Raw genomic sequence first — 20,190 nt, 5'->3', positions numbered from 1 at the left:
TCAAAGAGTGAAAGTGGAGAAAAAATAGATGAGAAAACCCCAAACTGTAAAAATAGAGCTGCAAATGTAAAAAACACTTTTTGAAAATGCCAGTAATGATCATTTTGTGTAAGACCATGCCATTTTCTTCTCAGTCATGGTTAAAAAGGTATGCAGGATATTGACTTGGTGCCAGAACATAGAGGACTCTATATGTTACAGGCCATTGAGCACATCAAAAGCATAATATGAGCTTTCCTTAAAGCTCACCGCAGGCTATTGTGGTTCGCACATTCTATTTCATTAGACCACCTTTAGCTTTGATTAAAGCACGCATTCGCAACCTTAAGGAACGTCACAACATTTATTGCCACCCAAAGTTGCTTTTATTTTTGGTGGAAATCCCGAAGACTTTCAGTGGGGTTAAGGTCAGTAATCTGTGATGGCCAATTCTCATGCTCCATGAACCACTGTTTCACATTTTTTCCCTTCAAGCCTGATGAATCTTGGCATTGTCATCCTGCAATATGCCCATGCCACCTTAGAGAGAAAAATTTATTGATGGAATAATCTGGTTATTCAGTACAGTCAGGTAATCACCATTCCATTTATTACCATGTAACATCGCTGAGCCTAGACCTGAACAGCTGAAACAACCCCAGATTATAACGCTGCCTCCAAAGGCTTGTGCAGTGGGTGCTATGCATGCTTTCCTTCTCACCCTGACATGTCCTTATGACATGCTCTGGAATAGGGTAAATCTGGACTCATCAGACCAATTCAACTTTGTTCATCGCTCCTAATTGTTATGCTCCCTAGTGAACTGAAGCTTCTTCTTTTTCTGATTAGCCTCACTAACAAGTACTTTTCGTCATGGAGTCAACCCCAGTTGTCATATAGTTTGACTTCTGTTGCACTCTTGGATAAGATGGAACAGTGAGAATCTAACTTTTATTCTAGGACACATTGATCCACAAAGCCTGTGCCACAGGATTCCTAGTCACAGCTGTAGAGGAGCACTTGAGATACTCACGAAACTCAGAGTCAACACTGTTCATCATCACTGTATTAAGTATTGATTGTCATCTATTGTACTGCATTTATGTTTTGTATTTTATTGTATTGCACTGTTCTGTGTTCAACTCTGTTCCTATTTCTCTGGGTATAAACAGTGACTTTTTGTTTCTAGCAGTATCTGAGCTCAGGACTGGTTTTCTATCTAACCTATTGGTAACTAGCAAAGCTACTTTCTCTAGATAGCCAAAGCACTTCTTGTAAGTCGCTCTGGATAAGAGCGTCTGCTAAATGCTGTAAATGTAAATGTAAATCATTGTTCTCTCTCTCAGGTGTCAGCACTGAGGTACTTTTCTACATACTTCAGTAATGGATTTCACAAACACAGTGGCTGCCAAAATAAATTGAGTAAAGCCCTAAAAATGCCCTTAAACCTCTGTGCTGAACTAAACTAAATCTTCCCTAAGACAGAAAGTCTTATTTGGCCTGGAGATCCCATTGTATTGTTTTTATCTGTTCTTGGAACTGATTTTGACATTCAGTTCCTCATCTTTAACAGTTTCTTAGATGGCTGTTGTTGCTTTCAGGATGTTTACATGACCTCCTTGATCTCACATTAATCAGGTGTCATGTTAAAATTAGACACATTGTACTTGTAACTGCTGAACACAAAAAAATCACCCTGCATTTTTTATACCTTGGCTAGTGGTTTTTCTGTTGCTCTATTCCTCATTTGTTCTGTCTATTTCCCTTTGTAGTAGCCATAAAGGACTTTGAGCCATCTGTTATACTATCCCTTTGATGACATTGTTGAGGTCACAGCTTATAAACATAGATCAGAGGATGAGACTTCAGGGGTTGCAACTTAACTAAGATTATTTAAACAGTTATAAGCCCCAGCAGTCGTGTCCTGAAATATGAGACAATTTAAAATGTATAAATGTGTTTTCCCATTTACGCTGTATAAGAAAAAAAGTGTATAGAATTAACTTGACTCAGATGTCTTCATCATTTCCACATGAAAAAAAATATTGTGGCTGTTGTATCAAACCCATGTAAACATGGAACAATTTAAATATATGTTTTGAAATTGATGCCTGCAACATGTCATGAAACAATTGGGACAGGGGTAAATTAAACAGGTCCTGCAGTCGTGCTTCGGTATAAATGGAGCACCCAGGAAAGGCCTTTATGAGCAAGACTGAGTCGAGGCTCACCACAGCGCCAATAAACGCATCAGGAAACTACATGGGCTTGGGAATGCCTTGGCATATCATTGCCAGTAAGCTTCATTCTCATCCACAAATGCAAGTTAAGCCTGTACTTTGTGTAGCGGAAGCCACGTGTGAACAACATCGAGAAACACCACCTACTTCTCTGGGCTCGTTCTGAAATGGACTGATGCACAGCGCTTGTGTTCTTTAGGCCAAAGTAGAAAAAGAACATCCAGATGGTTACCAGGTGGTGTCTGTTGTGGTATGAGGGTCTTCAGTGCCTGTTAAGGCAGCACTAAAGTTATACATATTTTGGAGCCTTCTGGATGGATGTCTTTTTCAGAGACATCCATGTTTATGTCAACTTGACAATGCCATGTTTTTGTAATACACTAAATTTACCAATCACTGTGTGTGTTTTATTTGCATTTCATATACAATTTTCTGTATTGAGGTTTGTATTTTCTACCACCTGTTAGTAGTAGATGTAGATGATGATCATAGCTTTAGTACATTGACAGCAGTTACTATTTTCCAAGCATTAAAGAGTGAAAATGTAGCAGCTCAACGTCGAGCAATATACCTTACACATTTTATATAAGGGCTTCTATGTTTAGAATTCACCATACTATGCACAGGTGTGGAGCTCGTCCTACAGTTAGTGTCCTCCACTGGGAATCTTCAGCAGGATGTTAGACAAGCATTCTTACAGATTAGCGCGACTGAACAATTCAACTTTACGTCAGGCTGAGCTTTGTGCGGGTATATTTGGGCCCGGGGGGCAGCTTTGATTAGTGAATGGTCACAGAAAGCACCAGCTGAACTTCACATATGCCCCTGTAGTCGGAAAAGGATTTAGTCATGTGGTCTGACTGCAGCAAAGGTCTGTATTGTGTGCTAGAACACAGGCACTGTTACTTCTAACAGCTGTTGCAAGACACATTAGGGTCATGTTTAATGAAGACCAAAATCATTCTTATAAATGATTTTGTGAAATATTAATATTAAAGCACTAACATTAATGGTGTTACAAAATAAATATGAATATTAGAAAAAAGAAATGAAATATAAATTGTATAAATTGTATATATATATATATATATATATATATATATATATATAGTATTTATGTATATATGTATATTTTTTATATTACTCATATTTGTCTTTAAAACCTAAAAAAATAACAAAATACTGTATGTATGTCCAAAATACTGATGTAATGTCCTTGAGAATCATAATTCATAATTCAAATGCTTTTTATGATGATTTATACTACATATTGCAGTTCCAAGGCATTGTAAACATTTTTTATTTGTGTAATCTGAGTCAGATGGTCACAAAGGCTAACACTGTGGTTTTTAGAACTGAAGGCATGTAAAAATAACTCCTGATTTGTGAGAATGGTCACCTGTTAGAGGTGACCTGTCTGATTACCCCTTGAGGGCCTGATGCTATACTTAAGAGCACAGCAGAAATTGATAATGTGACTCGAATGATGTTTGAATAGAATTACATGCCCAAATATAGAAAGTGTGTTGCGCTGATCTGGCACATTGGTCTTAATAAAAGGAACACCAGTTGCCTCTTCTTCCATGGACATGTCCAGTTGTGTGCAGACCAGTAGGTATGGGTTTCTAGACATCTCTTTCACTCCTTTCTTCACTCTGTTATCTGTATATCTGTATATAAACAGGGATGGGTAATGGCTTTGTAGATTGTTATGTACTTTTCTATATGATGAGTGAGTGAATAGTAAAACATGGTATGAAGGGTAAAGAATTATTGTTGTTATTTGCAGAACATAATCTTATAACAGCTGTCAGAGGGGAGAGCAGGTGATCCAATACCACCATTTAATTGAATTTCTTCTTTGTCCTTTGATGTAATCATTTATTAATCAAGCTATTTTCTTACTACATTAATGTTCTCTCTTTCAGTTTGCAGCCGTCATGAGTACTGATGCAGAGATGGCCCAGTATGGGCCAGCTGCTCCCTATCTTCGCAAGCCCGAAAAGGAGAGGATAGAGGCCCAGAATCGCCCTTTTGATGCTAAAACTGCCTGCTTTGTCCCAGATCCCAAGGAACTGTACATCAAAGCAGTCATCCAGAGCAAAGACAGTGGCAAAACCACTGTGAAGACGGAGGCTGGGGAGGTGAGCTTTTCTTTAATGAGAGTTTTTCAATAAAATCAATGTTTTCAATTTGCATGCAAAGGCAAACAATGCATCACAACATACAGTTTTACAGTAGTGAGAAAGAATAACATAGTATGAAAAACAGTAGGCAAGGAAGAACATATATTAAATTACACAGAAGCCCCAACAACTAAAAATGATATATATGTACACACCCACACACACACACACACACGCACGTATATATGCATATACATGTATATATATGTAGTATTTAGTTTGTCCGTATCTTTTCTTTTATAACCGCTTCCATTCGATTCAGGAGACTTGCTTTCAGTTTGTCAAAGAAATTCTATGCTTCTTGAAAATTTCAGTGGTTCTTATGTTGCAAGTCACTTCAATTACAAATTTATACTCAATCTATACATATGCCACATCTCAGATGTGGAAGGATGGAAGAGTTAACGTGTCAGCAGAGCACACGAAAGTAGAGTGTAAAATACCGATCTGATATTATACTTACAGTTGGACGCTTTTGTGTAATTTTTGATTAAATACATATTTTTTGCTTTTTTTTCTAAAGCTGAAAAATCAATAACTTACTGGTCATTTTGACTGGAAATTAATTTTTTTTAAAAAATGAACAGGTTTCCCTCGTACTGTAAAATAACAGAAAATCGGTTAGCTCAAATTACACTTGTGGGCCAATGTACTGACACTAAATCAAGATTGAAAATGCCTGCATATTCTTTTATGAAGATTAACTGTGATTTGATATATGATGCTTGCAGACAGTTACCGTTAAAGATGAGGACTGTCACCCCATGAACCCACCCAAGTATGATAAGATAGAGGACATGGCCATGATGACCCACCTTAATGAGCCCTCTGTGCTGTTTAACCTCAAAGAGCGCTACGCAGCATGGATGATCTATGTAAGTAAAGCATAGACATATGACAGGTTTGCAGCACATACACTATACGTCCAAAAGTTTGTAGACACCTGCTCGTCCAGAGTTTCTTCTGTAATCACTGGTTTTAATAGAGAGTTTGTCTCTTTGCTGTCATCCTCTATTCTTCTGGGGAGGATTTACTGTATATGTTGGACAATTGCTGTGAATATTCAATAGCATAAGATCAGGTGCTGATTTTGAATGATTAGTTCTTGATCAGAGCATTGGTTCCTCCCAAGGTTTCTTTCTCAGCTCTGAGGGAGTTTTTCCTTGCCACTGTCGCCCCTGGCTTGCTCACCTGGGAGTTATACGTTTCATGTTAAAACTTTGTCTTTAATGGAATTCTGTGAACATCAGTTGTAAAAAGCGCTGTACAAATAAATTTGTATTTAAAAGCCCAGTACTGCAGGACTTTATAACCCTCTATCAGGCACGCCATCATTTGGCTCATATGTAGCTAGTCCAGAGCATCCCTTTCTGTAAGGAATACCTTTTTTATGGAGGCTGAAAAAGCTGTGCAGCTGAACACCTATGTCAGCAATAGGTGCACCTTACCGGAGCTGAATTCACTCAGAAGTACTAGAAGTGCAGTCTCAATACTTTGGGACAAATTGTGTAAGGGTGGCTCTTACAGTAAGCACATTGACGTTACATTAATGTTGTCTTTGCAGACCTACTCTGGCCTGTTCTGTGTGACTGTGAATCCCTATAAGTGGCTCCCAGTCTACAGTGCTGAGGTGGTGTCTGCCTACAGAGGCAAAAAGCGCATGGAAGCCCCACCACATATCTTCTCTGTGTCTGATAATGCATATCAAAATATGCTGACTGGTGAGTTAAGCTTATAACAATGCCACTGCTGTTTATTAGTGTAAATACTGATTTTTATTTTATTGCTGGTTGCACTAGATGAGCAGATGAATATTATAGCTCTTCATAAGCCTCAAAACGCTTAAAAAATATAAATACTTTTCACACTTCTACAAAGCTAATCTGTCTAATACTTCACTTGCAGACCGAGAAAACCAGTCCATCCTGATCACGTAAGTTAGTTTATTTGGTAGCACTTGAAGGCTATCTGTATAAAGACTTCATTACTCATTAAACAATGCATTTAAAAAGTAATGCTTGAAGATTTTTGAATAGCTAATGTTGGTACTGGCAAGATGATATAAGTAAGAGCCCTTGAACTAAACCATTGGACAGGCAGAGATGTAGTTGTGATGCCATATATTAGTTATATGATGCCTTCAAACTTACATGATTATTTCCATACACATTTTCCCATTTCATTTTAATTTGAGGGCATCTTTCATTTAACTACAACATCGTGTTCTTCATTTGGCTTTGGCCTTAGAAATGGACTTTGGACTTGCAAATGGAACAAATGTTTGTCAGTTAAGTTTACGTACACTTATGTAAATTGAATGTTATTTAATTTATTAAATATCTTGCAAATACGGACATAAGCTGTTCATTAATACTCAAGTGCATTTAGAATATGTTCATCAGTGCAGGTGCACGTGTTATGAAGTCCCTGAGTGTTACCCCTTATTTCATACTGCTTCATTAATCCCTAAACATAGTTATGAATGACTAGCTGTGCATTTTAACACTGTGATTTACTGCAGTGGAGAATCTGGTGCAGGCAAGACTGTCAACACCAAGCGTGTCATCCAGTACTTTGCGACAATCGCAGTGTCTGGAGACAAAAAGAAAGAGGCAACACCAGGAAAGGCGCAGGTATAAGAGACTTATAACAGATAACAGCATAAATCAGACAGCACTTTGATGGCCTTCTTAATTTTCAAAGTCAACTTTCATAGGGAACGCTGGAAGATCAAATCATTTCAGCCAACCCTCTCCTGGAGGCCTTTGGCAATGCCAAAACTGTTAGAAACGACAACTCCTCTCGCTTTGTGAGTGTGTTTTCTATATTTCCTCCAGTTTCTGATAGATAGGGTAGACAAATGTAGTAAAACTGGCATGTCTTAACTCCTATTTGGCCTTCAACAGGGTAAATTCATTCGAATCCATTTTGGAACCTCTGGAAAACTGGCTTCAGCTGACATTGAAACATGTATGTCCTTCTCACATAACTAAAGTATAATCAGTTATATCTTGCGTAGGCATTGCAGTGGTCATATTTCTGGTTCCCTTTCTTCAGATTTGCTGGAGAAGTCTAGGGTGACCTTCCAGCTAGCTGATGAGAGGAGCTACCACATATTTTATCAGATCCTGACTGGTCATAAGCAAGAGCTAATTGGTAAGGCTTTCATGCAAGATACAACATCATAGATTTGCCCCATATATTTTTTCTTACCTTTTTCTTTCTTTCATCTTCTTTCTCAGATATACTTCTTATTACAACCAACCCGTATGATTTCCCCTTGATCAGCCAGGGCCAGATCACAGTGGCTAGCATTAATGACAAAGAGGAGCTGGAAGCCACAGATGTGAGGATTACTCAGTCTGAAGTTACCTTTTGCAAGTATTCCTCCAAATGCCATTATAGTATGCTTGACACCTCTCCACATTGTATTTATTAGACAGCTATAGACATCCTGGGCTTCACTCCTGAAGAAAAGATAAGCATCTATAAGCTGACTGGAGCAGTGATGCACTATGCAAACTTGAAGTTTAAGCAGAAGCAGCGTGAAGAGCAGGCTGAACCTGATGGCACAGAGGGTAATTGGACAGATTCAGTCTTGTGGCTTTTCTGTACACATGTTTGTTGCACTGTGTAGATGATTTTTTATTGCTATTATGAAAATGGTGTCTCTAGTTAAACTAGTCCATGAAGTACAGCATTGTGCAAGTCCACCCTTCATTTATTTAATTTCCAGCCATGATAAGCATTAGGTACAAGTAAGAAAAAGCACTAAACATATACTTAACAGAAAATTGCAAAGAAGCATCTCAGTAAAGCTTTTTAACAGTTACACATACTTTTAGACCCACAACATTGAGTTTTCATTGTGCAGGTAGGCTATTATATATATTCTCCTCAGAAATAGCTTTTGAAAGATGTGTAACTTGTACTTAATAGCTGGTTTTACTGGAAACTAAATACACAAATGGTGGTTTCTGACTTTTGCATAGTACTATAGATGTGTCATTAATGTAGTTTTGCTGCTGCTTTAGTGGCTGACAAAGTTGCTTACCTAATGGGCCTGAACTCTGCTGAATTGCTGAAAGCTCTTTGCTACCCCAGAGTGAAAGTTGGCAATGAGTATGTCACCAAAGGACAGACTGTTCAACAGGTAGCTTACCTGTTATCTTTTTCAGCTAACTGTATGACTTCTGCGACAACAAATAGAACTTTACTCTCATCGAAACATCTTTAGGTTGTCAATTCAGTTGGGGCATTGGCTAAGTCTGTCTATGAGAAGATGTTCTTGTGGATGGTCATTCGAATCAATCAGATGCTGGACACCAAGCAACCTCGGGCTTTCTTCATTGGAGTGCTTGATATTGCTGGTTTTGAGATCTTTGATGTAAGTAAAAATGCCTTGCTCTGACCTACAATCAACTGAAAACAGTAAAACAATATAAGATGGCTGGTCTAGCACCTGCACTGTCTTACTACGAAGCCACGGTGTTGCAGAATGTGGCATTTTCTTGCTGAAATAAAAGGGAGGTTCCTAAAAAAAGACATCATCGAGGTGGCAGCCTATGTTGCACCAAATTGTATATTTACCCCTCTACATTAATGGTGCCTTCACAGATGTGCAAGTTAGCAATGCCATTGGCACTAACAAACTCCCATACCATGACAGATGCTGGCTTGTGAACTAAAAATTGGGACAGTCCTTTTTCTCTTTGGCCCAGAGAACACAATGTCCATCATTTCTAAAAACAATCTGAAAGCTGGACACGCATGTTTTCCCTCTGCATCATCACTTTGTATTCCCATGTGGTAATGTCACAAAAAGGTCAGCTTTTAATGCAGTGCTGTCTGAGAGATCAAAGGTCGCAGGCATTGAGTATTGGTTTTTGTCCTTGTCCTTAAGCACAGAGATTTCTCAGATTTTTCAAATTCTATTAATCTTGCAACTGTGCATCAAGAAACTTTATACCATTCGTTCATGCAGGTTTTTCGCAAAAAAAGTAGTGACTGAGTCTTTCTTGAACAGTCCTGTATAACAATTCATGCTAGCATCTTACCTAGTCACCTGTTTACCTATGGAAAGTTCCAAAACAGAGCAGTGTGATAATTCCACATTGCCCCCTGTCCCATTGTTACATTTGCCCTGTCTCAACAATTTTTGGAATGTTTTGCAGGCATCACATTTGGAATTAGTGTATGTTTACAAAAATATGTTGATAATGTAAAATCTTAAATGCCTTCACTTTGTGCTATTTTATTTACATACTTGTAAAAGGTTTACAAATCATTGCTTTTAATTTTTATTTGCATTGTACTTAGTGTCCCAACTTTTGTGGAATTAGGTTTGTTTACGATGACTCTGTTGTTCATAGCTTGATTGTGCTTATAGTTCAACAGCCTGGAGCAGTTGTGCATCAACTTCACCAATGAGAAACTGCAACAGTTTTTTAATCACCACATGTTTGTGCTGGAGCAAGAGGAGTACAAGAAAGAGGGAATTGAATGGGAGTTCATAGATTTTGGAATGGACCTGGCTGCCTGCATTGAGCTTATTGAGAAGGTAAGTCAACTTTTACTTAAATCCTTGAAGTACCTTTTTGATGCTTTTCTAACAGATGTGTTGTTTTATAGCCAATGGGGATCTTCTCCATCCTTGAGGAGGAGTGTATGTTCCCCAAGGCCACAGATATATCCTTCAAGAACAAGCTCTACGATCAACACCTGGGGAAAAACAATGCCTTTCAGAAGCCCAAACCTACCAAAGGCAAGGCAGAGGCGCACTTCTCCTTGGTGCACTATGCTGGCACTGTGGATTACAATATCGCTGGCTGGCTGGACAAGAACAAAGACCCATTAAATGAGTCTGTTGTTCAGCTGTACCAAAAGTCTTCAGTCAAACTGCTGGCTCTCCTATACGCCTCCTTTTCATCTGCAGAAACAGGTAAATCTACATTGATACAAAATTAGATTATAGTGAAATTTGACTGCACTGAATAGATCAATCAGATATCATTACTGCATGCGTTCTGTGTGGTAAAGATGCAAGCAGTGGTGGAGGAGGTGCAGGAGGGAAAAAAGGAGGCAAGAAGAAGGGAGGTTCTTTCCAGACGGTCTCAGCTTTATTCAGGGTACGCATGATCAGTACCAGAATTTCCTTTCAGGTTTTATTTCCTAAAAATGATTGATCTTTCATTGAGCTTTACGTTTACCTGTAGGAGAATCTTGGCAAGCTGATGACCAACTTGAGGAGCACACATCCTCACTTTGTGCGATGCCTAATTCCCAATGAGGTGAAGACTCCAGGTACACACAGTATAAAATGAACATGTGCATTTTTAAGCCAAAGGTTGCTGCACATTATTATTTACAAGACTGTAATCAAAATTGAATTTAACACTCAACCAGGTATAATGGAAAACCATCTGGTCATCCACCAGCTACGCTGTAATGGTGTGCTGGAGGGTATAAGGATCTGTAGGAAAGGCTTTCCCAGCAGAATCCTTTATGCTGACTTCAAGCAGAGGTAATTCCACTTCCATCTGAACGGTCCTGAATCTGTTATTATGGCCTGATCTGTAGACTACATTGCATGATCTTGTACATTACAGGTACAGGGTCCTGAATGCTAGTGCTATTCCAGAGAAAGAGTTCATCGATAGCAAGAAGGCTTCTGAGAAGCTCTTGGGATCGATTGATATTGATCACACTCAGTACAAGTTTGGCCATACAAAGGTAGGAATCCAATCAAGATATTGCAACAGGACTAAAGTAAAATTAAAGACTCAAGACTCAACTTGGACTAAAACTCCATAGACACAAGAATGAATGTGTAAACATGTCTACTCAAAACTGATGTTATGTCCAGTTGAAATTTTATTGAACAATAATACCAATTATACCACAATACCACTTATAACCATTAATGGGATTGACATTCGAGATACCTTTCATCATAAACTGTCTATGATATCTGGCTATAGGTGTTTTTCAAAGCGGGCTTGCTGGGGACACTAGAGGAGATGAGAGATGAAAAGCTGGCTTCTCTAGTGACCTGCACTCAGGCCCTTTGTCGTGGATACCTCATGAGAGTAGAATTTGCAAAGATGTATGCTCAAAAGTAGGTACAATAACTCCAACACACCACTTCACATATAGTGTAAATGCCTGTCAGCTCATTTGCATGTGGTCTGCATCTTTTTTAGGGATGCTATTTATACCATCCAATACAACATCCGTTCATTCATGAATGTGAAACACTGGCCATGGATGAAACTGTTTTTTAAGATGAAGCCTCTACTCAAGAGTGCTGAGACGGAGAAAGAGATGGCTACCATGAAGGAAGATTTTATGAAGTGCAAGGAGGAGCTGGCCAAAGCAGAAGCAAAAAGAAAAGAGCTGGAGGAGAAAATGGTTTCCCTGCTTCAGGAGAAAAACGATCTTGTTTTACAAGTTCATGCAGTAAGTTCCCTCATCCCCTACATGCGAGACTACTTTTGATTTTAAAACCTGTTTCACATATTACGTAGTTAATATTAAAAGAGTGGTATGGTGAATAATCTAATTTGGTTTAGAAAAAAGTCAAATTCTAATTCAGCTACACAGTAAAGTTTTGTGTGTTTTTTATAATTCACAGCAAATTATACTGTGTTCTAAACAGCATAAACACGTCTGGGCATCCCTCATGAAAACCTGGATGTAGTTTGAGTGGGTTTAGAGAAGTTTGGAGATGAATTTATGGAAAATTATGGAAAAATTTGAGTGAATATTGACTTCTAGTGTTTGCTAGCAAGGTTATAAATGTCAGCATATCCTGGCTGACTGCTGTGAGTGAAAAATTGTCTAAATATGATTTTTTGCCAAACCATTCCTTTAAATATTTTTTTAAATGAAGGAAAGCAGAGTAATAAAAAGGCTTTTTAAAAGTTTGGCTAATGTTATCTATCCTTTCAGGAAAGTGAGCATCTTGTAGATGCAGAGGAGAGATGTGAGGGATTGATCAAAAGTAAGATCCAACTAGAAGCCAAGCTGAAGGAGACTGCTGAAAGGCTGGAGGATGAAGAGGAGATTAATGCTGAGCTCACATCCAAAAAGAGGAAACTGGAGGATGAATGTTCTGAGTTGAAGAAGGACATTGATGACCTTGAGCTCACCTTGGCTAAAGTGGAGAAGGAAAAACATGCTACTGAGAACAAGGTCTGGAAATAGTTTAAAATGGAGGAGTTGAGTTAGAGATCTCTCTGAACAAAACAAATAGACTCTTCTTACAACAACTGTTAATCTCTACAGGTCAAAAACCTTACAGAGGAGATATCTAGTCAAGATGAGAATATCGCAAAGTTGACCAAGGAGAAGAAAGCCCTCCAAGAAGCACATCAGCAATCGCTTGATGACCTTCAGGCAGAAGAAGACAAAGTCAATAGCCTGACAAAAGCTAAAACTAAACTTGAACAGCAAGTAGATGATGTGAGTACAACTAGTGTAACAGCAGAGTTGATAGTGAATTTGATCTCTTTTCAAACTTCATACTTTGTTCTGGGAAACAGCTTGAAGGATCATTGGAGCAAGAGAAGAAGATGCGCATGGACCTTGAGAGGGCCAAAAGAAAACTTGAAGGTGATTTGAAGTTGACCCAGGAATCCATAATGGACCTAGAGAATGACAAACAACAGCTGGAGGAGAAACTCAAGAAGTGAGTCTGTTGGAAACCAGCATTTAACAATGTCTGTGTTCACAATTCAGTTGTAAACCATGTGTCCTTTTTTTTACAGGAAAGACTTTGAGATAAGTCATCTCTTGAGCAAAATTGAAGATGAGCAAGCTATGGGCTCCCAACTTCAAAAGAAGATAAAAGAACTGCTTGTAATATTAGTTACACAGTTTACTCAGTATGTTCTTTTCATTTGATCAAAACATGTTTTGCTTAACCTCAATCATTTCTTTTTCTTCATGGTGCAAGGCCCGTACTGAGGAGTTAGAAGAAGAGATTGAGGCTGAGCGTGCTGTCAGAGCTAAGGTGGAGAAGCAGAGAGCTGATCTCTCCAGGGAACTTGAGGAGATCAGTGAGAGGCTGGAGGAAGCTGGTGGAGCCACTGCAGCTCAGATTGAGATGAACAAGAAACGAGAAATAGAGTTCCAGAAGCTCCGTCGTGATCTTGAAGAGTCCACCCTGCAGCATGAAGCAACGACCGCAGCTCTGCGCAAAAAACAAGCTGACAGTGTGGCTGAGCTTGGTGAACAGATCGATAATCTCCAACGAGTAAAGCAGAAGCTTGAGAAGGAGAAGAATGAATACAAAATGGAGATTGACGATTTGGCGAGCAACATGGAAGCCTTGGCAAAAGCCAAGGTTTCAAAATAGATTTATCTTTATACTCAAATTAGCGATGAAAATAAAAGTACCTGAAGGCTTAATTTCAAATTAGAAGCTGACATCTTTGTGACAATGACAGGTTAATCTGGAAAAGATGTGCCGCAGTCTTGAAGACCAGCTTACTGAGGTGAAAACCAAGAATGAAGAGCATACAAGGCAGATCCATGATCTCTGTGCACAGAGAGCTCGGCTTCAGAGTGAAAATGGTAATCCTGGCAAAATAATATAATAACATCTATGTTCTGATTACTGATAGATTTCTTTATTTAATAGATAGATTTAAATAAATAAAGAACATTTTCATTTTCCGCAGGAGAGTTTTCTCGTCAAGTTGAAGAGAAGGGAAGCCTTATTTCACAGCTTACAAGGGGAAAACAAGGTTTCACTCAGCAGCTTGATGAGTTGAAGAGACAGCTTGAAGAAGAGACAAAGGTCAATAACATTGCAGTTGTGTCACATTCTTTGTCTGAAAATGTGAAGCAAAGTAACAAAAATTTTTTGTCACTGTAGGCTAAGAATGCCCTAGCCCATGCTTTGCAGTCAGCTCGTCATGACTGTGACCTCCTGAGGGAGCAGTTTGAAGAGGAACTGGAGGCCAAAGCAGAGCTTCAGCGTGGAATGTCCAAGGCAAACAGTGAGTTAGCTCAATGGAGAACCAAATATGAGACTGATGCCATCCAGCGCACTGAGGAACTTGAGGAGGCCAAGTGAGTATTTTAACTGCTTCTGGAACTCTAGACCAACAGACAGGTGACAAATTACCAGAAAAAAAACAAGGTGTTGGGCCATCACAACCACTTCAGTGCACCAGTATAGATTTTACAAGTTTCTGGAACTGTACTGGAGGGATGGAGTGCCACTCTTCCAAAAGATATTCTGGAGAGTGGTGGAGAGTACCATCTTACATGTCTAACTAGAATATCCCATATATGTTCAAATTAGTTTAGATCTGATCACTTCAAGGGCCTCTGCGTATGATTTGCATTGTTTTCATCTTCATTAAACCATTCATTGTCCCCTCATGCCCTGTAGATGGGGGTATTGTCATCCTGGAAGAGACTACTCCCATCAAGATAGAATTGTTTCATCTAGATAACTGCACTGATTTGCAGGAACCATCTAGTGGACCCAACCATGCCAGCAAATTGCCTCGACAGCATAACAAAATCTCCAGACCCCATCAGTGTAGAAGTTTAACATTCAGGCCTGCACTGTTCTCTTGGTGTACTCCACACCTGCACTCGTTCCCTTGTGGAGAATATGGCCATATTATGACCACATCAATTATTTCTTCCTCACTGTAAACTAATAATTTTTTGCAACACTGAACTCTCAAATAGTTACACAGTCTTCATGTCTGTAATGGGGGTTTTATGCAGTGCTACTTGTCTTTAATATTTCTGCCTACCTGTCTGGAAGCATCTGCATTCATTATGTTTGTCTACTCCTTTGTTCAGTTTTTTTCTTTAATTTGCCATGTGTCTAAATTAAATGCACTGTACTGTGTGCAGGAAAAAGCTTACTCAGCATCTCCAAGAGGCAGAGGAGCACATTGAAACCGCAAATGCAAAGTGTGCTTCCTTAGAGAAAACCAAGCAGAGATTGCAGAGTGAGATAGAAGACCTCATGGTGGATGTTTCAAAGTCAAACACACTGGCAGCAAACTTGGACAAGAAGCAGAGAAACTTTGACAAGGTGAAAAATGAACTAATGTTACTATAAAAAAATAATCATAATATGTAGTAATATGACAATAATAAAAGAGAAATGTCTTTGGCCTTAGATACTGGTTGAGTGGAAGCAAAAGTATGAGGAGTCTCAGGCAGAGTTGGAGGCAGCTCAGAAAGAGTTGCGAACATTAAGCAATGAGCTTTTCAAAATGAAAAACTCTTATGAGGAAACCTTGGATCATCTTGAAACCCTCAAGCGAGAGAATAACAACTTGCAGCGTACGTAACAAAACGGCATGCTGCATGACAGCAATTAAAAATGTTTATTTTTACTAAAGAAAATTAGGGCAGGAATTAATTTAATATTTTGAATGCAGAGGAGGTCTCAGACCTCACTGATCAGTTAGGAGAGAGTGGTAAGAGCATCCATGAGCTGGAGAAAGCCAGGAAGCAAATGGAGACCCAGAAATCTGAGATGCAAGGAGCACTGGAGGAAGCAGAGGTAAGGAGATACCCACTGCTGTAAAATTATATACCCATGACATAGATACGATTTTTTTAATGGTGTCACGATCTGTTTTCAGGCCTCCCTGGAGCATGAAGAATCCAAGATCCTTCGTGTTCAGCTGGAGCTGAATCAGGTGAAAAGTGAGGTTGACAGAAAGCTGGCTGAGAAGGATGAAGAGATCGAGCAGCTGAAGAGAAACAGTCAGAGAATCATAGACTCCATGCAGAGCACGTTGGACTCCGAGGTCAGGAGCAGGAATGATGCCCTAAGGGTCAAGAAGAAGATGGAGGGAGATCTTAATGAGATGGAGATCCAGCTGAGCCATGCCAACCGCCAGGCTGCTGAGGCCCAGAAACAACTGAGGAACATTCAAGGACAGCTTAAGGTGATCGCATTTATTTTATAGCATTCACAGTATGAATGGTCAAGAGGATGTGGAGACATCATGGTACTTTCTTTGGTTTTAACTAGTCCATATGTATACAGGATACCCAACTGCATCTGGATGATGCTGTAAGAGGGCAGGAGGACATAAAGGAACAGGTTGCCCTGGCAGAGCGCAGAACTACCCTAATGCAGGCTGAGATTGAAGAACTGAGGGCGGCTCTCGAACAGACTGAAAGAAGCCGCAAAGTAGCTGAGCAGGAGCTGGTGGATGCCAGCGAACGAGTAGGACTCCTGCATTCCCAGGTGTGTCATTTTGTCATTGTGTGGCATTTGTTAAACTGATTTTCAATAAAAAACATTTTGTTAAGAAATGTTCAGCTACTATTTCAAACAAACAAATCCAATCTTAAATTAAAAAAAAAAATCAGAACCCAAGCCTTTCAACATGTTAAGGTAACACACCCCTTTATGTACAGTGTTCTTGAGAGCTTTGAGGCTAAAACCTAAGGATAGCTAGAAAACAGATATCCTACTTAGATAAAACATTACGTCTCATTCTGTGTGTCACAATTGCTGCTATTGCTCGCTGAGGTAAACAAATATCCTGAACCTAGTACACTCTTAAGTATGAGGTCGTCTATCAGTTGAAACACAAATAATGCAAAATGCAAGCTGTTAAGCAGCAACTGTTAAGTTTAACACATCCCAGTGTCAGCTTCTTAATGTCTTTCACAGAACACCAGCCTTCTAAACACCAAGAAAAAGCTTGAAGCTGATGTTTCCCAACTTCAGACTGAAATTGAGGATTTTCTTCAAGAGTCAAGAAATGCAGAGGAAAAGGCTAAGAAGGCCATCACTGATGTGAGTAGTTGTTTCGCTGCTCTCAAATGATTCAGTTCATATTAGCTTGCATTATTCAGTACTCTGTTTTGATCTAAGGCTGCCATGATGGCAGAGGAGCTAAAGAAGGAGCAGGATACCTGTGCTCATCTGGAGAGAATGAAGAAGAACCTGGAAGCCACAATTAAGGACCTACAACAACGTCTGGATGAAGCTGAAAGCTTAGCCACGAAGGGTGGAAAGAAGCAACTCCAGAAACTGGAAACAAGAGTAAGTTAAGCTTTTGGAAATGTGCATTTGTAAATCATGAAAACATCTCAAAGCTTTTTTCTAAAAATACCGTTATCTGTTGTCTAGGTTCGAGAATTGGAGAATGAACTGGAGGCTGAACAAAAGTGCGGAGCTGATGCTGTCAAAGCAGTTCGGAAATATGAGAGGAGGGTAAAAGAGCTCAGCTATCAGGTTTGTATCAAAGAAGAACTCTACAATACTTTTACAGTACATTCATACATAAATCATTCAACGGTAGATATTTTGACTACAGCAGTTTAGTGACCAAAAATTAAAACCTCACTGTATGTGCACATTGTTAAATTTACAGGCTGAAGAAGAAAAGAAAAATGTGAACAGGCTTCAGGGTCTGGTAGACAAGCTTCAGATTAAAATGAAAGCCTACAAGAGGCAGGCAGAAGAAGCAGTAAGTGCAGTTCAGTTTTTACTATCAATATACAGTCATCACCTGGCTAAGCACACGACATGGTTTCCCACAGGAACCAACTGCATATCTATATTATTTACAGGAAGAACAAGCCAACAGTTACTTGGCCCGCTGTAGGAAGGTGCAGCATGAGCTGGAACAGGCTGAAGAAAGGGCAGATATTGCTGAATCCCAGGTTAACAAGCTGAGAGCCAGAAGTCGGGACATGAGCGCAAAGGTTAGTGTCACAATCGGGCAATCGGTTTGGACTGTTCTAATTAGTGTTGTGATTTAAGGGGGCTGAGAAAAGATGCATTGACCATGTCTAGAATCTGATTACTTTTTATTACACAAGAGGAATCAAACATTGACAGTAAATATTTGTCATACACCCAACCCACCTATCCACACCAGTTAGCTAAAACATTTTAAGCACTCACAGATGAAGCAAATGATGCTGATTGTCTCATAACAACCGTTAAGGTCTGGGATATATTAGATGTTAAGAAAACAGTCAGATCCCGTAGTTGACATGCGGAAGAAATGGACAGGTGTGAACAACTTTGAAGCCTGAAAGGCTGAAAGTGCCTACAATGGGCATGCAAGTGTTGGAACTGGATCTTAGAGCAATGGAAGAAGCTCGCCTGGTCTCACAAATCCCATTTTCATTTTCATCTTGTGGACCATCGGATATGTGTATGCCATTTGCCTGGGGAACTGATTGTACTGGGATGCACTGTGGAAAGATGACAAGCTGGTGGAGGGAGTGTGACGCTCTTTGCAATGTTCTGCTGGGGAACCTTTTTCAGCAGGATAATGCGCCCTGCCACAGTGCACACATTTTCCTGGAATGGTTTAAGAAACATGATGAAGAGTTCAAGGCGTTTCTTGGCCTCCAAACTCCCCAGATCTCAATCCAATCGACCATCTGTGGGAAAGGTTTCTCTTTCTCACTCTTATACCTTAAGAATAATTCTTCCAGTTTGCATTGCTTTCTAGGTAATAATTGAATAATAGGCCTTAGGAGATGGTAAGGCTGGGAATTTACAAAGTGAGTATTTAGAAAATTGCTCATGTCTGTAAATCACCAACATCATTTTTAGTATCCTAAATAAGGAAAGTTTCACGTTTTATATGGTATATGGGCAAACATTAATATAACATTATCAGTTATTTTGTTTGGAAGATGATTAAGGTACAATAAAAGTATAATATGTATAATATGTGTACCCTAAGATGCAAATGCTTAGCTTCAGTCCTCTTATGTAAAACAGTATCAGTGCAGCAAGCTGGATATTTAGATTGTGATTATCAAAAACTGAGGCAATTGTTTTGGTTACTGTCAATTTAAACAGGGCCAAGACGGTCAAGAGGAATAGGAAAGGATCATGACGTGTTCTCCTCTCTGAGGTCCAAAAGACACAACAGTGAATGCAGAGTGTGTGTAATTATGGTTTATTATCCAGTTGACTAATTTCCCCATGTGTAGTCAGTGTGTGGAAATCACAACAGTGTAAAGCCCTATTTAGAAACTATTGCTTGAAGAAAACAACAGGCACTACATACAAATGCCACTTGCTTTCTGTCTCTGCAGTACTGTGCTAAAGAGACCACCCTTCAGGATTTAATTTACAATTAAAAGGCCATTAAGGTTAAGCTGTTTCTGAGACATTTCTGAGGAGATTAGATATACAATATTCTACTTGCAGAAAGAGGGAATGATGTGCATTATCTGTTCTTTTCCTAACAGTAAAAATGTATGACTTGTACTTAATCGCTGTTTTGACCGGAAATGAAACAAAGGAAAGGTGGCCTCTTTTAAACTGTTCTCCATTAATACAAGGATGTTTGTGAAATGACTGCGAATGATCCTAAGTTTGTAATATTCCACAAACCTCTCACAATGTTTAACGACACAATAATCTGCACTAGATTTATTTAATCCATCCATCCATCCATCCATTTTCTAAGCCGCTTCTCCGTCAGGGTCGCGGGGGGGTGCTGGAGCCTATCCCAGCAGTCTTCGGGCGGAAGGCAGGATACACCCTGGACAGGTCGCCAGTCCATCGCAGGGCATAGATTTATTTAATAACTGTTATATTACTTAAACGCATTTCATACATCTTTGTCAGAGTAATAATTCATATTATGATTATGGTTCTGAGTTAGTGTAGTCATTTTTAAAAGAGAGATATGCTATAATTTGTATTTAGAAGTTAAATTTATTATTGCATTCAAAGGAACTTAGACAAATCTACATTGAATTAAATTATATTTTTCACATAAATAAAACTACCAAACAGCTCATTATTA

The 20,190-nt window shown here is 39.2% G+C and overlaps 1 protein-coding gene across 1 annotated transcript in view; it reads left to right on the top strand.

Moving 5' to 3' along the window:
* Positions 1–4,159: 4,159 nt before the first annotated feature.
* Positions 4,160–20,190, top strand: part of LOC108412647 (myosin heavy chain, fast skeletal muscle-like) — a 25,906-nt gene continuing 9,875 nt past the window's right edge. Inside the window, exons 1-38 of the mRNA XM_017684763.2 lie at positions 4,160–4,363; positions 5,137–5,280; positions 5,970–6,126; positions 6,311–6,338; positions 6,927–7,038; positions 7,122–7,214; positions 7,312–7,375; positions 7,463–7,561; positions 7,648–7,751; positions 7,845–7,983; positions 8,440–8,558; positions 8,643–8,792; positions 9,795–9,965; positions 10,037–10,346; positions 10,445–10,533; positions 10,621–10,708; positions 10,811–10,928; positions 11,014–11,137; positions 11,386–11,522; positions 11,608–11,863; positions 12,356–12,598; positions 12,692–12,868; positions 12,949–13,094; positions 13,174–13,264; positions 13,362–13,751; positions 13,855–13,981; positions 14,089–14,207; positions 14,286–14,482; positions 15,287–15,470; positions 15,559–15,724; positions 15,823–15,947; positions 16,030–16,338; positions 16,440–16,643; positions 17,076–17,201; positions 17,280–17,450; positions 17,538–17,642; positions 17,782–17,877; positions 17,981–18,115. Of these exons, the coding sequence (XP_017540252.2) occupies positions 4,160–4,363; positions 5,137–5,280; positions 5,970–6,126; positions 6,311–6,338; positions 6,927–7,038; positions 7,122–7,214; positions 7,312–7,375; positions 7,463–7,561; positions 7,648–7,751; positions 7,845–7,983; positions 8,440–8,558; positions 8,643–8,792; positions 9,795–9,965; positions 10,037–10,346; positions 10,445–10,533; positions 10,621–10,708; positions 10,811–10,928; positions 11,014–11,137; positions 11,386–11,522; positions 11,608–11,863; positions 12,356–12,598; positions 12,692–12,868; positions 12,949–13,094; positions 13,174–13,264; positions 13,362–13,751; positions 13,855–13,981; positions 14,089–14,207; positions 14,286–14,482; positions 15,287–15,470; positions 15,559–15,724; positions 15,823–15,947; positions 16,030–16,338; positions 16,440–16,643; positions 17,076–17,201; positions 17,280–17,450; positions 17,538–17,642; positions 17,782–17,877; positions 17,981–18,115 (5,817 nt within the window). The remainder of the gene's footprint in view (positions 4,364–5,136; positions 5,281–5,969; positions 6,127–6,310; positions 6,339–6,926; positions 7,039–7,121; positions 7,215–7,311; positions 7,376–7,462; positions 7,562–7,647; positions 7,752–7,844; positions 7,984–8,439; positions 8,559–8,642; positions 8,793–9,794; positions 9,966–10,036; positions 10,347–10,444; positions 10,534–10,620; positions 10,709–10,810; positions 10,929–11,013; positions 11,138–11,385; positions 11,523–11,607; positions 11,864–12,355; positions 12,599–12,691; positions 12,869–12,948; positions 13,095–13,173; positions 13,265–13,361; positions 13,752–13,854; positions 13,982–14,088; positions 14,208–14,285; positions 14,483–15,286; positions 15,471–15,558; positions 15,725–15,822; positions 15,948–16,029; positions 16,339–16,439; positions 16,644–17,075; positions 17,202–17,279; positions 17,451–17,537; positions 17,643–17,781; positions 17,878–17,980; positions 18,116–20,190) is intronic.

Source organism: Pygocentrus nattereri, chromosome 14, assembly GCF_015220715.1.
Source record: "Pygocentrus nattereri isolate fPygNat1 chromosome 14, fPygNat1.pri, whole genome shotgun sequence".
Classification (NCBI taxonomy): domain Eukaryota; kingdom Metazoa; phylum Chordata; class Actinopteri; order Characiformes; family Serrasalmidae; genus Pygocentrus; species Pygocentrus nattereri.
This window is presented reverse-complemented; position numbering and strand designations above follow the sequence as displayed.